General features: G+C 42.5%; 4 protein-coding genes across 4 annotated transcripts in view; 3 read left to right on the top strand and 1 right to left on the bottom strand.

Annotated features, from left to right (window-relative positions):
• On the bottom strand, nt 1-1248 carry foxe3 (forkhead box E3). Its single transcript, XM_068743784.1, has one exon. The coding sequence runs from the start codon at nt 1246-1248 to the stop codon at nt 1-3; it is 1248 nt and encodes a 415-aa protein (XP_068599885.1).
• A 6576-nt stretch (nt 1249-7824) lies between these two features.
• Nucleotides 7825-11517, top strand: haus8 (HAUS augmin like complex subunit 8). The gene is made up of 10 exons (XM_068743863.1): nt 7825-7899; nt 8181-8245; nt 8557-8618; nt 8906-9032; nt 9283-9393; nt 9482-9585; nt 9826-9984; nt 10250-10391; nt 10852-10993; nt 11227-11517. Exons 1-10 carry the CDS (start codon nt 7835-7837, stop codon nt 11351-11353), a joined length of 1104 nt encoding a protein of 367 aa, XP_068599964.1. The 5' UTR covers nt 7825-7834; the 3' UTR covers nt 11354-11517.
• A 1346-nt stretch (nt 11518-12863) lies between these two features.
• Nucleotides 12864-15058, top strand: sac3d1 (SAC3 domain containing 1). Its single transcript, XM_068743573.1, has 3 exons — nt 12864-13373; nt 13849-14131; nt 14374-15058. The coding sequence occupies exons 1-3, from the start codon at nt 12864-12866 to the stop codon at nt 14838-14840; spliced, it is 1260 nt and encodes a 419-aa protein (XP_068599674.1). The 3' UTR covers nt 14841-15058.
• Nucleotides 15059-15933: 875 nt separating this feature from the next.
• The window catches only part of cpamd8 (C3 and PZP like alpha-2-macroglobulin domain containing 8), a 35415-nt gene continuing 34761 nt past the window's right edge, over nt 15934-16587 (top strand). The window contains exon 1 of the mRNA XM_068743226.1: nt 15934-16019. Within this exon, the coding sequence (XP_068599327.1) occupies nt 15934-16019 (86 nt within the window). The remainder of the gene's footprint in view (nt 16020-16587) is intronic.

Below are 16587 nucleotides of genomic sequence, written 5' to 3' on the forward strand. Positions count from 1 at the left end.
TTACATATACCGCTCTAATCCTGTCGCAAAGTTGGCTTGCCTCATATAGGTATTGTTATAAGAGTTCACGGGACTGGAGAGGCCCAGAAGCTGTTCCGTGTGCTCGGCGCACGATCCGGGCCGCAGGGCCGGCAAGGACAGCCGGTTGCTGGGGCAGTACATTTGGGAGCTCCCGGGAGAGAAGATGGACTGGTTCATGGAGGCCAGGTTCGGTGGAGAAGCCGAAGACGAGTACGGATACCCGGCAGTCAGGTTTGATGGGAGGCTCCCGCTGTTTCTGCTCAACATATTCGCTGACGCGTTCGCTGTCTGGTTCTGATAGCACGACGACAGGTCGGCGCCTGAGACCGAACAACTGGAGGTCATTGCGCCGAGGTCACCCCCGCCCAGCCCCAGCGGTTGCGAGTTGAGCTCTGCCCCGGAGCCTCCCTGCACCACCGTCTGCTGGCTGATGATGTTGTCAATACTAAACATGCGCGGCTGCCCCGGTCCGACCCCCGCGGGGGGGGTCTGGTAGTGGTGCAGCATGGCCGGATGCGGGGACGAGGCAGCCAGCTGGGAGCCGTAGCCCGACCCCATCCCACTGTACAGAGTGTTTGGGTACGCGGACCGGCCCATTTGGGTGGGGGTGAACGCGCTGGAGCTTTGCAGGTAGCCGGGGTAGGTGCTCACATCTGTGCGCTTGAATCTTTTCCTTCTCCTCAGGAAACTCCCGTTGTCGAACATGTCTTCGGCCGCGGGGTCTAAGGTCCAGTAGTTGCCTTTGCCCGGTCTCCCAGGCTCCCGGGGTATCTTCACAAAGCAGTCATTGAGGGTGAGGTTGTGGCGAATGGAGTTCTGCCACTTCTTGGAGTTCTCCCTGTAGAAAGGAAAACGCTCCATGATGAACTTGTAAATGCCCCCCAGGGTGAGCTTCCTCTCCGGAGAGTTGGCAATGGCCATGGCGATGAGGGCGATGTAGCTGTAGGGGGGCTTCCCCCTCTGGACGGGCCTTTTCCTCCGGCGGCTCCCGGTGGGCAGGTGCTCCCCGGTGTGCCCCAGGGCGGCTCCATCCTCGGTGCTCGGACTGCTGCATCGGGGCTCACACTTGATCGACACGCTGTCCTTTGACCGGGTCTGCAGCATCAGCGGCGAGTCCAAACTCACACCCGGAGACATGACGACGGGACTCGCCTCCGCGGGCGACTGTTGCATCTCAGCGGTCATGTTGCACATGCCAGAGAAGTAAGAATAATTTGCCAGATTCATAAAAAAGACACAATATGAGGATGTTCTTTGGTGGAAATGTGTAGCGGGGAAATGCCCGCGAGCGACCCAAGAAGCGACCCTGGTGTTAGTGGCGGTGCGCGTCCGTCCAGGTGAGACAAAGGCGTGGACGGGTTTTATAAAGGAGGGGGGGGATGACGTCACTGGCGAACCAGTGACGACCGAGACAGGAGGACAAAACCTCAAAGAAAAGTGTTTTATTCTTCTGAGCAATGTTCCCTCTAAGGTGCGCTCGTGCGTAATTACGCACAGCTGATTCGGTCTTCGCGCAGCGAAAATGTACGTTGCTCACAAAAAAAAAAAAATCCAACCTAAATGTAAAATAACATAAACACGTAAACATTCATTCTGCGCTATTTCCCACTGAGTCAGTGAGTGACCGGTGACTGGCTGCTCCGGCTAATGATGAGATTCACATGTTTTTACGCATCTAATAGACGCCATTGTAAACGGAGTTCCAGGACTCTCGCGGGACCACAGTACACACATCCTTTGGTAGTTCATTTTATCTGTTTTATTTGTTGATTTTTATCACTTGTTTTTATGTTATTTATTTTTATCGTGTGCTTTGAGATTTGCTTTCAAATGTAAAGTGCGTTTAAAATAAAATGTATTATTATGATGTTGCTCAAAGTTGTCAAAGGGACTGCTCAGGGAGTTTGTGTGTTTGCTCAGACACATGAAAAATTAGAGGGAACATTGCTTTTGAGTCTGACCCCTGATGACAGTAAATTCACGATGGAGTTTGGGATATTTTTCTGTGTTAATTGTTAATTACATTTCTTTAATATATACTCAAATGTGCAGCCTTTAAGGATGGGTTGTGGAATTTTAGATCATAAGAAATCCTTTCTTCTTTTAATCAGCTCAATGTCCCCGTGGCGGGGGAAAAGGCCAGTAAAAAGTATAGGTTATCGTTTCCCCTTGAAGGCTAACTTTGCTGATCCCTCGCCGCTTCCCTCGCTCCCTGCTTTCACTGGCAGCTCTGTGTGTACGTGGGCAGAAACAACACTCACAGAGCTTCTCTGTGCTCCTACAAGCCCAACAGCCACTCCACCAATTGAAAAATAATAACAAGCCACTGAAAACAAGCAATTGAGCTATCAAAGCTTTTGGGGAAGAAAAGTAAATATCTCATCATTTCATTTTCATTTTTGGAGAGGTGTTATCTTTTGGATTTTTTTAAGTAAAATCCCTTCTGGCAACACGCTTTAAACACCAGCATGTGATGGTGCCTCTAATTGATTACTCAGGCTGGTAGAGAGGATGGAGTTGGTTACAAAATGAAACACACAGAGAGCTGATGCCATTTTATCAACACATGCAGGGAGAGCTGTTGATAACAGTACTGAACAAGATAGCATGATGATGTCATCATGTTGAAAGCACAATAAATAACTGGACAGATGCATGTTAAAAAAAAAGAAGAAGAAGAAAGAAATCAAACCAGAGAGCTGCAAAACAGGGCTATGGAATCACAGAATGGTTTAACGGTATACAAATTATAACATCAGCAGATTTCAACACAATTAAACAACTTTGGAAGATTTGGGACCGGATTGCTCGAAATCACTGACAGTGCAATTAATGGTGTAGAGTCTTCTATAACGTGTCTGGTTTGGCAAATACATGCAAACCTAATGTTGGTGCTACTGGTAGTAGTATCATTAATCCTGCTCCACTTACTAATTTTGGAACTCCCCCTGTTTCACATACACACACACACACGCACACACACACAGACACAGATGAGTGGACCCCTCCTGACCCAGCCACAGCTCAGACAACACTAAGCCCAGCTAGCTACTCACAGCCAGTGGCTAACAGCTTCAGACAGGCGTGGGAGGGGGCTGTATCCAAGTGCGATCTGCCCCCAGAGCTGCCAGGTCAGGCAGGACAAACAGGGGCTCAGGCCAGGAAACGGGCCCTCCGCCCCAGGGCCCATGGCCTCTTGCTAATCCCCCTACTCCTAAACCACCCCATCGAGCCTCCCTGTACTTCTCTGCATCTCTCCGCTCATATGATCTTGCGTTGGTTCCGTGATCAATTTGTGTATTTACAATTTAGGGGTTGTACACAGATGTACCAACATGTTTTTGTCCTGTACTCTGAAAACCTGAGGTGTTAAGATCAGTAAGTAAACTCGCAAGCCCCATCTCCAAAGACCAGGATGATCGTTAGGATCTACAAATTAAAAGGAAATATATTTTATTTTCAATGCAAGGTCTGTTATTTCACTGCTAAATTTAAGGCTGATTCAATGTATTCTTGTGCAACAGATCAGAGGGCGCTTGACAACAACCCACCACTTGGTCAATTATAAGTTAATTTACTCAGTAAGCCACGAGTTGTTAACTGAAATCGTAAATTATATTTTGTATAAGGAGGCTGAGAAATACACACACATAGAAAGAAAATGTTTATTGATGTCATTGCTATTGAATGCTCTACACAACACACACAACAACAAAAAATATGTTTCCATCATACCTGCTTGGAAGGCAGCTATGCTAGCCCCTATACTGCCAACGCCACCTTACACTCACTTGTACTTAAAGTTGTGTATTACAGATGTGGAGAAGGATCGGGATCAGGGTTAGAGTCAGAAGATTACATGAGGCTATTTTTTTTTTTTATTAAATCCCTTACAAATTCTGCTAAGAATATATACAATTTAAAGAGTGTCTTTAAATGTTTGTTATTTGTAGGTTATTGTCTTATAGAGCAGGATTTTTCCTTTTCCTTGAAATAACTTTTTGCACTGAAAAATCACAGGCTCCATTCTTACTTCAGTGGGAGATATTAGTCCTCTCATATGTGGCTGCAGATGACAGCGGTTGCTTCGCTGTGTGCCAAAATGTCCTTGAAAACATTCAAATTGATTCAAACAATTGTGATTAAAAAAGAATTGCAAGATATGTGCTTCCCCAAAAAAATGTGCATGCTGTGCACTAACATCTCATGGGGTCCCTGTTGGTAGTTGGTCTGCAGATTTTGCTCTCGTTTTAGATGAAATTATGAGGAAATATAGCAGGACAGGCAGAGTTGCTGAGTAAACACTTGGAATCCATTCATTCGCAAAGTCGCTCCAGGGGACAGGGAGCAAGAGTGGGAAGCATGAGGAAAAACAGGTGGAATAAAAGAGTGAGAGACAGAAAGAAAGAGCGGGAGACAGTGAGAGAGAAACAAACGAGAGAGTGCAACCTTTTTCTTGCTCAAGCTCATCAAGTACGGGCCAGGGCTCCTGAAAACGTGGGGATTATCAGGGTGCTGGGGCTGCCCTGTTCTGGGCCGCCTCTGCTCACTCCTGCACTGCACGCTACACTGCCCTGCTACAACACTGCACATGGTTCTCACACACACACGCACACAGCCGGTCACGTTTGCCATTCAGTTCTCATCTCTCATAAGCAATAGTTGCATGCAAGTACTTAACATACAAAGTTTGAAAATGAATTATATTTTAATCAAAGTTGGCTACCTTCTTAACTTGGACGGAATTTGCTGACTCAGTTTATTGTTACATAATGTCAGAGAAATAGACTTAAACTCAATATAATTCTCCTGAACAGCATAAACCTTTTACACTTAATAATGTGACTGAAGATATTCCGTTCTTAAAGTTTCTGCCTGGACAGACATCCTGCCTTAAACACCGATTGGAAATCCCGCAGCCTCGAGCACTGCCGCCAAAGGATGTGAACACTGAGCTTCGGTCAACATCCTGCGAGGATGAGCACAGTGATTTAACAATTATGGGGTAAAAACCTGAGCCTTCAGGCCCTTTGACGGAATCTTCATTTTTATTCCCTAAATGTCAAACTCCCCTTTTAAAATATTTCCTCACACTTTCTCTGGTGTTTCTACTCGTTTCTATCACCGACATATTTGCAAAATAATGATCCCAAAGTGTTTGGATTTGGAGGTTTTACAGGCCAATGACCCACCCAGCTCCCCAGACAGTCTGAGGGTGAGAAGTAAACGCTGTGATAATACTTCACTTAGTCTTAAAGGACCGGAAAGACAGGAACAAATGTAGGAATTCACACGTCGTCTGCACCGCTGATGCGGCACTTTTGTCTCAGGATTAAAAGGAACTGTTCTAATTAGAAAAAAATATAATATGTCGAGAAATAAAAGACAACCACGACTTCGGGAAAAGAGCAGACATGCAACTTAGATCATTTAAATTTATATATTTAACTGCAAGCAAAAAACACGTTTAAAGTGTCAAAAACACTCATAAGATTTTGAGCCACATGCTTTATGTCACATACATTATATAACTGAATGTGCACGTCCTGTTGGCTTTACAGTGTGAGGGAGGCGCTGTGTGTTTGAGGCATTCCTGGAAGGCTATGTGGACCAGACTGGCAGACTGGGTGGTGATGAGTAACAGCTTACTGCAACAGGGAAGAAGGGCTGGTGTGAGTGTGTGTGTGTGTGTGTGTGTTTGTGTGTGTGCGTGTGTGTGTGTGTGTGTGTAATCAGGTGAACATACATCATGTGTTAGAAGACTGAACAAGAGTTTTCCTTTGCTTCACACAGAACATGAAGTGAAGCTGTTTCATCCTACATTTCATGCTTAAAAAGGCAAAGCGGAGTATCAGTGAGGTCACGGGGACATAAACAGATCCTTCTTTAGACGTCAGAGTTTCGGAGCGGAGAGAAATATGAGCACGGCGGGCTCATGGACAAGACAAGGACTTTCATTCAGGGAATCCACGTGTCTTTATCGTGCCGTCTTTCAACGTGCACTTCTCACTATTTCACTTCAGCTCTTCAGCACTGGAGTAGACCTTGTCCTTTACTGCAGAGAAAAGTGAAATTATAAACCACTTTAGGGATGGAAAATGTGACATAGTTTATGGCACAGATTGATAGTTGAATTCAAAAGAGCTTGTGAGTAGCGCTCGTTAGTAGCGCATGTTGTCCAGGTCAGAGCAGGCATTGCTGCTCGCATTGCTTGGTGCTGAGTGATGGACAGCCAGCATGCGGACACAGCAGAGTCAGCCTCAAGGCGTTATTACAGAGAGAGAAAGGAGCGCTGCGATAAGACCCGGCCTTTATGCCGCTTGATGAAGTGACCCAGGCTTATTAGTAGCACAGCAGTCACATATTTTGTTGGTGCCAAGTCCAAATGTTTAACCTTTATCATGAAAATGCACTTAAACAAAAAGGTCAGCATGAAACCTGGACGCTATCCAGACTCAATCTACTTCAGCTGTACAATTAAGATGATTTATTCAGTTGTTCAAAAATATTCTAACTCTACAGATATAGGATGAGAAATCCCATGGAAATGGTAGCGCCACCATTAAACTCCTTTCGGCGGTTTAGCCATCTGTGTCTGTGGAATTGACTTAGGACAGAAGTTGATGTCCAGTGTTTACCACCGAGTCCCACACCCACTCTCTTCCCATTGTTCCTCCAGTTGACCACATCCAGCTCAGGCAGGTGGGATCAGCACCCATTATGTTCTTTAAGTCTCACGCACACAACACAAACAGTACACTCTGGTATGGGGACTTGGTAAACAGGTAGTCCCACATGGGATGAGGATACATGCGGGCAGATGCACGAGTTGTGATCATCCCCACTGGTTTACAAGAGCAAATAAAGATTTAAGATTGCCTGTGTTCTCTCATGTGGGTTGCTTGTGAGCAATCCTCTTGAATGGATTTTTACCGATTAGGTGGATTGGATGCTCTACGCTTCCTGCAGCTCTGTTATCCCTGTTGCTCACTGTTCAGTCCGTCTTTCATTCAGGCATTGTGTGCTGGGATTTACGCCACCCACCCAGCGGCATCAATGGCGTAAACAGTCAACAATCCAATAAAATATGCATTTATGTGCATTGATTTTATGTCAGAACATGGTATAGATGCATTCTTAAATGTCATCTGTCAGACGTGTACCGGTATTTTCCTTGTCAAGATTGCTGCTAAATGTGTTTCCACAAAGTGTAAGACCCGTACACCCATCTAGTGGCTACTAGAATAAGTGTACTTTGCAGTGCCATTTCATTATAGTGCAGGCAGGGGCATCAACTCAGCCTGAGGTCCAGTTTTATTAGCTTTCATACATCCATTCAGGTGTTCAGATTTTGTCCATGTAAATGATAACGTGTGAATGCAAACATTAAAGAATTGCATTAATAATGAAAATAAGCAAAAACGAGGAAAATGTGGTATGTTGTAGCAAACGTTGCATGAAATACAGCACCTTCAAATAAAAGCACATTCATAAACTGTTAAGAGACTTATCAAAGTTTACACTGATGGAGTCTAATTAACATTAGAATAGTCAGTGGGGTGAAACACATGCACATACTAACGTGCATGTATGCCCCCCCCCCCCCCCCCCACCTCGGAGACTCGGTTAGTATCTATTAATTTTTAACAGCAACAATATTCGACCCGATTCAACTTGACTCCAGGCACTGCGTAAACTTTCGTTGCTGTTTTGCGATCCACCATAAAAAACGGAGAAGGGACGGAACCAATCTTCATTCGTTGTTTCTTCCGGCTTACATTACAGTCGTGCAGGCGGATTGCTTCAAAACATCATGGCGTCCAGACGAGTGTCATCTGTACCAAGCATCTCTAAAAATGCTTCCACAGACGCCAGAAGGTAGTATTTGTCTATTTTTTTTGGCGGCTAGTCGCATTTTGCAGATTTTATTCCAGTTTAAATGTTATGTAATTTATTTTTTGGTGAAATCTTTCAGACAAAGCGGCTTTAGATAACCCGCTATAACTACTGTGTTACGTTAAGTGCATTTCCACACTCGGTATATTATTGTGAATTGAAGCGGGATAGTAAATTAACTCCAAGGTGACTTGGCTTTCTTTTTACTCGTTTTCTAAATAAAGTTCTTATTTCCAAATATATGAATTATGTATTTTTTGCAGCTCGAAGGGCGGAAGCAGCGCCAATAAAGCCAACAACAGCGGCGCCGGAAAGAAAAATGTCAAATGTAAGTATTCATAGCAGTTTACGGAGCATGGACTAGTTTTACCGCAGTAACTTGATAAAACAAATGGTAGCTACTAGCAAGACATAAAACTATCTTTGTCGTTGTTTTGACTTTAGTTTCCTTTTGCTGCCATCGTCAAAACCGTATTGTTTAATATCTAATTGCACAAGTGGCCTCGTAAGACCGATTCACAATTGATCTATTTATTCATTTATCTCTATCTGATATGGCTAATTCAGATTCAATGGAAGGCTTTATTATTTTTATCTATGTGTTTATGTATTCATTAATATTTACATTTGTTCATGTAGCAATTGGAACTATTGTAAAGTCTCGTTATATGGAGGCTGCTGAGAAGACGTCCCTTTCAAAGGTAACGCAGTTTCATGGGATGTGCAATTACGCTTTCAGTGTTTGTTTTTTTAAAGTGGTCAAGTGATGAATTAAAGAATAAATATTTCCTTTTGAAATATTTTAATGGCCGGCGTGTGACTGTGCCCAACATTGAGTAGCCGTTCCTTCATACAGTCGGGACGAGGAGATAGCGTTTGAACCCTCCTTGCATCTGCCCAATTTAGCTGTCTAAATTTCTTCTTGTATGTTGTTGGAAAACTTTCATTTTACATTTGTGTCTAATTGTACTCTTGTAATGATTAACAGAGTAATTCACTGCCCAATGAGTCTGTTGCTGTGTCACCAAAGCCCTCGTCACCTAGAGCCGTTAGTTTCAAACCAAAGGTGGGAACTCCACCGAGACGCTCAGTGGCTCCGCAGGCTCGAGCAGCATGTAAGTACTTCCCTCAGGAATAATGGTTGTTTATGATCAAGGAATAAAAGAGTTTCCACTTAGATAATAAGAATTTTCTATCAAATATGTATTTTAACTGCTTTAAAGGATATCTTTATTTTTTGGGTTTATTTTATAGTAAGTGCAAAAAGTCATTTATATTGTTTATTACCCCCGAGTTCTGGTTAAGTCTGTAATAAGTGAGATCTTTAAATAGCTCATACACATTTTCATAACTTCTCCCCTCCAGCAATGGCATCACAAGAAACTGAGCCATCACTGCTTGGGAAAAGTGTTCTGCAATCCACTTTCTCAGACGGGCAACACTTTCGACCAGATTTTGATATTTCAGTCATTAAAGGTAAATCAGTTTAAACCCGTACAGTATTGGAAGTTATTTTGAAACTGACTTCTCCTTCACTGTCTTTGTTTCTTAATCTGTTTCTAAGATAAAACATTGAGTGAAAATGCAGCTGAACCTGAGAGAAATCCAAAGAATGAGAAGAGGCTTGTTGAGAGGCAAACATTCCTCCTGGCTTACCTCACAACTAAGGTGAGTCTTCCAAGCCACTATACAGTGATTTAAAAAAATAACAACAACAACAACTTTAAAACCACTACAAGATGTGACTTGGTGACTTGTTCATCATCTCATCAGAATCCCAAGCTCAGACCTGTTTACCAGTACGCCTATGGCATATTTCGTATGATTTTCAGCCTAAAATATGACAAATACGGATCCGAAAGACAAAAGTTTTTTGATTTCTCCCGCCTTTATGATGTTTGACTTCAGATGTGGAGTAATACTTCAAAACTTAAGGCCGAGGCAGAGGCAAAAATCCTGCAGGTGATGGATGAAGAAGAGGCACTCCATAATGAAGTGCAGGAGAAGAAGCGTCGGTACCTCCTCACGGAGAAAGACAGGCTAATCAATCAGATGCTGGATTTGCAGGTTAGGAGACCACTGTTTTTATAATGACCTTAAAAATGTGGCCTGTTTTTAAGAACTAATTATTGTGTACTTAAAATTTTTTTATTGAAAAAGGGCATTAATTCCCAAAACCGAGACATGTATGTGTCGATTTATAATAAGGGCACATCAAACTAGCTGGTGACTAGCCATTTAGAAACATGCAGTGTTCAGGAACAAAAGGTATCTGTTTGTAAAATGATCAGTGCATCATTCTGATCCTACCAATTTTATCATTTCCCCTCAGATTACGGCTCTGACTCCGGTAGCAGAAACTGCCAAGCAGTTCACAGAGGAATACACGTATTTTGCCACTGCTGTTGACGCCACCAGACACGAGCTGCCTGTCAAGAATTTCTACGTCGATGAGGACAGAAGAGAATTTCTAGGTTGTTTAGAAGTTAGATTAAAAAAGGTCAAGTTAGACAAATCAAAATTTACATTGCGCTCTCCGTTAATATGGTGTTGAGTGTCCCTGCCTATGTTGCGGGAGACATATGTTCGATACCCCGGCGAGGAGACGCAGTGGGTAGCACTGGTGCCTCACAAAAAACGGTTCCGGGTTTGATTTCTCCCTGTTCAGAGTTTGTATGTTCTCCTCATGTCTGCGTGGGTTCTCTCACTCACTCTGATCAGTTTTAAGTGTTTTCTCAAAATGTTCAACTTGTAACGGTATACTTGTAGACATTGACAAATTATACAATCCAATTTAAATTTAGATTTATTTATTTTTATTTTAGTGCATGCAATACTTAGTTTATTCCATCACATGTACTGAATGGCATATTGTATGCCAAAACAGTTCCCTTAAAGCATTAAAAATCTTGTCTATTTCCTTTTCTTTTTTAGATAAAGCAGAGGCTTATCTGAAGGAGAGTGAGAAGCTGCTGGTGGAGTGCACAGAGGGGGATCATGGTGATAACAGCACGTCACTTCAGTGCCTTGTGGACATGAAAATGGCATCAAAGGTTGTCAGTCAGCAGCTTTCTGGGTAGGTGCATTTTTATTGAGAAGTGCTTTTTGAGACCTGGTAATGCTCAGGTCAGATTTTATTTATATATTTTACATATCACTAATTCATTATATATTATATTATGACTTTATTGTGATAACTGCTCATGACAAAGTCTTTTCAAAGAGTTTCTAGGTTTTGTTTTTCTTCTTGCGCTGAAACAAAATAGTTCCATCAAATAATCGAATCCTAATGTTGTTTTGGGTTTCCAGTACTTTTACAGAGCTGGTCGAGCTGTTATCATTGGTCTCTTGCCAAGCAGTCCATATCCATCAATCCATGGAGGAAGAACAGCTTGGGACTGTCAGAATACATGAACTCTACTGTCCCAAAAAGTGAAGTAGTCCCTCCACCATGGGATACACAGTATATGCACCATGGATAGACCTTTACCACAGATAATTTCGATGTATTTGATGTATTTGTGCAATTCCTGTCTTGTCTGATTTCTTTTCTTATATTATTTTATAACTAAACATTGTATACTGCCCGATTTTATCTAAAACATGTCACATATTTAATAAAAAAATAAAAATTATGTTTTTCATTTCAATGAGAAGGTGCATTTTGGGTGAGGGCAGTTATACTACTAACAAACGGCAACAAAAACATCTACTTGACGGAGGTAAATATAAGCGCAGCCTGATATAGTGGAAAAGACGTTTTAGTATGCAGTAAAGTACAGCAGTAAAACATTATATTTCTAAAAAATAGTGCGTGTGGTGAGTATAATGTAATTAAAATTACGCTAACATAAGACTGGTAGCAGTACATAGAATACTGTAGTTGTTATAGAATAAATACTGTAGTCTAAATAATAAATGCTACAATAATATAATAGTTTTTGATAAATACAAACTCAATCATAATACTAAAATTATTTTGGGATACTGTGTAACTATATTTAATTCAATCCATACATGTATCTTTAGAATACTGCTTTTGATTTTTGATCCAGGAAGTCAATCGCGCCTAATTCCGGATGTGACGTCAAACCATAACAAAGCAAATGGCGTCTTTTTACTGAAACTGACGACTGTGGAGAGTTCGATCGGTATTTTCTGATGAACCGCAGGAGCCAGAATCGTCGTATGTGAGTAAATGTAATTAAGTCGACACCTTAAAACATTTAGCAGAAATACCATCTGTACAAAAAAGCCTGATGTACGCTGGCGAGGTAACAGCTATCATCTGGTAGTTAAACTAACTCTAGCTTACCGTTTCAGCGAGCTAATGACTACAGGCTACATACTATATTCCATATATATATATATATATGTTTCCTACAACGAACTACGCTTCTATTACGTTATAATACTTAAGATACCCTTTAGGAAGAACTCGTCAAATGTCGGTTATCCATTTGTTTTTGTTTTTACTGTAAGTGACTAAAGCCCAAATCAACAAGGAATGCAAATACTCCATGTTCCTGATCGTTACACACAAAATACTCAAAGTAATGTTTTAAAAAAAGGAAGGTTAGAATGTTCGTCGTCAAAGAGAGGTCCAGGATCCTCATGTGTATTTGAGGGGAGTTCTGGAGTTGACCACCAAAAAAAGGCGCCATTTAAAATGTAATTAATACTGACAAAATGTGTGACCATTTAGTTCTGAACTTCTGTATGCTTTCATTTAATTTACTTATCAGCTACTTCACTTATTTGCTATACTGTACTTATATAAGGGGAGGGATTTTGGACAAAACCTTATCTGTGATCTCTCTCGCATCAACTTTAGGGTGCTTGGAGTGAAAAAATAGTAATTGGAGAACTGTACTTTGCAAGATAACAACTAAAGTCTGTGTTATACAAATGTCGCCACACACCTGTCAGCTGGCACAGGCTGTGAAATGTCAATGAGGTCCGCCACACAAGAGAAGAAACTATTCTTGTGTATCCTGTACCTAAAACATCGAATTGCTTGTTTCCCCTCAAGCATTTTTCACTCTCAGAAGAGGAGGGATGCACCAGAAAATGGAGACTGGGGACAGAGGAGTAAGGATCAGGGGCTTGACCAACACAAAGCGCAGGACAGAGCGGCTAAGGATGGCGACGGCCATCGACAGCAGAGAAAAGAAACGGCACCCAGAGGCGTCTGCCTAACCATGTGCCCTGCTAGCGAGCTGCGTTTGCGTGAGTTGCAGAACCGCCTTCATCGTTTTGAGATGATAACAGGAACAGAAAAAGTTCGACGGCCAAGGGGAGACCCCTTGCGTGCAGTCAAAGAGTATTCCAGACCAGCAGCTGGTAAAGACTCGACCAATCCTTCTGACCTCCGTCCGTCTGGCGTGCTGCTGAAAACTGTGTGCTACCTCATCGATGATATTGTCGCCTCCAATCATCTATATCCTTGGACAGAGGCAGGTGTTATTTAAACTTTTTTTTTTTTTTACAGACCCCCGTTTTTTGCTCTTGATAATTAGAATCTTCTGAACTGTTGTGCAAACATTAGTCTTTGGAATGCACATTGCAGTTGAACAGCTTCTCAATGTGTTTCTTTTGCTTCTGCAAATAAAATAAGTTATTACGCCAACAGTTTTACGTCCTCCCAAAACATGGCAATGATCCCAGAAAGTCAACCATTTGGGATTTATCGAAATTTAGAGCCAACAAAATATGAATGTAGTATTTTGTGTTCACGGCACTTTCTCTCAACTTGAGGTCTGTAGCTACGCATGAACTGACAGACCATGCTTGTCTGAGTAGTAACTTTCCAGCTTTGGATTGATGTTCAAGGATCTAAGATGAAGGTTATGTAAAAATGATTCTGACTTTAGTATCAAGGCCATTGTCCCCAATATTTATTCTATTATTAAAATGCAACTTATCTTCCAGGTGTACAGCTTCGTGTTTGATCGTCTGCGCAGTGTAAAGCAGGACATGATCATCCAGAGGATACCTGGGTTGACAAGGGTCGCCATTTTGGAGAGGATGGTGCGATTCCTTATCTATGCCTCGTATCGGCTTTGTGGCGAGCCTCTGTGGATGTACGACCCCTGTATTAATGACACACACCTGCAGGAAAATCTCAGTCGGTTGTTGTTTTGCTATGCAACTGAAACGGGGCCTCATCCCAACCAGGAAGAGTTCCAGGCTCTCGGGCTGCTGTACAACTTGGGTATGTTATTATGTTTAGTATCTTAAAACGTTTAAAAAAGAAAATAAAAGCTTGTGCTACATCATACTCAAATACAGAAAAGTTCATTGTTGCACACGCAGGCTGTTGATCCAAAGCTATATTCGTAAACCTTTTTACTCTCATTATAAATCCATGCTTTTGATAGCTATTTTAAAAAACGAGTCATTCTTGTGGCTTGACTAAAATGATTTCTCTCTTTTCTCTTTTCCTTTATTCCCCAGGTTCAGCCCAGGCCACGCAGCACATCATTGAGCTCCCCGAGCAGCTCCGCTCCTCTCCTGCCATTGCACTCGCTCTCTCCGTTAACAGAGCTTTCCTGGAGCGCAACCCTGTGTGTTTGCTCAGACTGGCTCAGCAGCTGGACTTCCTTCAGAGCTGTGCTCTGCACCGTCACCTGGTGGCGTGCCGTAGAGATCTGCTGCTGATATACAGCTACGGATACAGCAATCGTAACTGCCGCTTTCCCCTGGACAGGCTGGCTCAGCTCTTATCCTTAGACGCATCGCTCACAGCCCAGCTCTGTCAGGCGTATGGACTGGAGGTTAGCCAGGATGGCAAAGTTGTTTTCGCCAAGGCTTCTTTCACTGAGCCTGAGCAAGGACCACTGCACTGCAAGCGGTATCACGGCCTTGTGGCTGAGAAACAGAGGGACCTCGCCATTGGAAACATCCTTCAGGGTCATCCCTGAGAAAAAATAAAATGACCCGGGCATTAATACAAATGAATGAAATGCTTTATTAGTTTCGATGCATATGGAAATGTTCTGTTTTCTCCAGCACAATCTCTATGAAGCTGGATCTTAAGTCTTATGAATGTAATAAATGACATTTGAGTTGACGTTGACAAACAATAACCTTTCAGCTCCGGTGCTGAAAGGTTGCTGTGGTCGATATTTCAAACATTCCAACAAGCTAAACATTTGCACTCTGATATTAATTTCAAGGTTTTTAAATGTGGCTTCAGTTATTCTCGAGTGCAAGAATTTCAATAAATTTTCCATGGAAAGAAATGTGTTGGCTCTTTTCAAGCTGCTGCAACTGGACTCTTTACCCACCAGGTGGCAGCAGAACGCCGTAGAAGGCATCAGCGCGCCAACAACAATAATACCTAACTTGATGTGGAGAATCCTGCTTCACGTGTTTTCTTTGTATTTTTTGTTCATACTTTTTTGTTGTTTTGTTATTTTTTTTTTATCCAGTTTGGTGGTTTTGCGATGATTCCCAACAGCAGAGCAACCGGCTGCAGTGTTGAATGTTAGGCGGTGACAGCTGGGATCAAAAGAATGTGAGTTATTCAGGTAATTTATATCAGCGTGATCCACGGGGCTGCCTGGGAGGCGTTGAAGTGAGAGAAGCGCAGCCTGACGCAGAGCGTCTCCAGACGCGCTGCCGCAGGAGTGGAAACAGATCCACGCAGACTGGTCGGGGGGGGTATAGAAGCGGATTTTTACATGTCCAAACATTTCTTTACTGTGACATCTCTGCTCGCTGAAGTGGGAGGACGCTTTCAATTTGCGATGCTGAAATATGAGAGAGCGGAACCGGGGCGGGTGAAGCCACATGGGAGAGGACTGAGCGCGTCGGCCCGGCACTGAAAAGCGCCTGGAAGTGGATTTGGGATGATTAGAAGTTGATCACTTCATTCTGGACCAAGCTCTCGCACACCTCTGACTCAATGGAGAGATAGACCAGAAAGCGCAGTAACTCAGAGACCGATAGAGGTTTCATATCAGGGTTCTTTACAACCGATAATTAACTATTCTCTCGGTTACCGAGGCCAAAATGTTTCGGATGTCTTTGACAGCTTTGAGTCTTTCTTGGACTTTGTTTCTCTGCAGCGTGAGCGGCGCTTTTGCGCAGGACAGACAGTAAGTAGTCCATGTTCGCGTGTGTCCGTCTTCAATGCGCGGTGAAGTGCGTGAGCGCTCCATTGTGTAACCGAGATTGTAATGGAATAGAATTAGACGCGGATTGGTCAATTATCTATTACCTAATAACCAGACTGACCCAGTTATCACACTGTTTGTGGATATATTATATATGTTATGGCGTGACGTCATTACAGGTAACTTTATATTACTACAACGCTTTGGTGTTCCAAGTTGTATTAATTCATTCACTGATTCGTTTTTTAAACTGGGAGAAATTACACAATGTGAGTGTGTGTTTTTATCACGACAGTTAAATTGATGACAAATATTTAAAGGTAAGTCCACGTTCTCACTATTTCTGGCTCATCCCACCAGATTGAGAGGTAGAAGAGACAGAAACTTTCACTTTGAGGAATACTTTAGTAGGGTTGTAAACATTTCCATCAGGATGCATTGAATCCAGTTTCATGGAGTGAATTTAACCAAATTTCCTTTTCCCCATAGGAACTTATTAAATCTAGTTTTTAAGCTGATTGTGAATTTTTGTCAAAAAAAAAAAAAAAAG

The sequence above is a fragment of the Brachionichthys hirsutus genome, chromosome 9 (assembly GCF_040956055.1).
Source record: "Brachionichthys hirsutus isolate HB-005 chromosome 9, CSIRO-AGI_Bhir_v1, whole genome shotgun sequence".
NCBI classification, from domain to species: domain Eukaryota; kingdom Metazoa; phylum Chordata; class Actinopteri; order Lophiiformes; family Brachionichthyidae; genus Brachionichthys; species Brachionichthys hirsutus.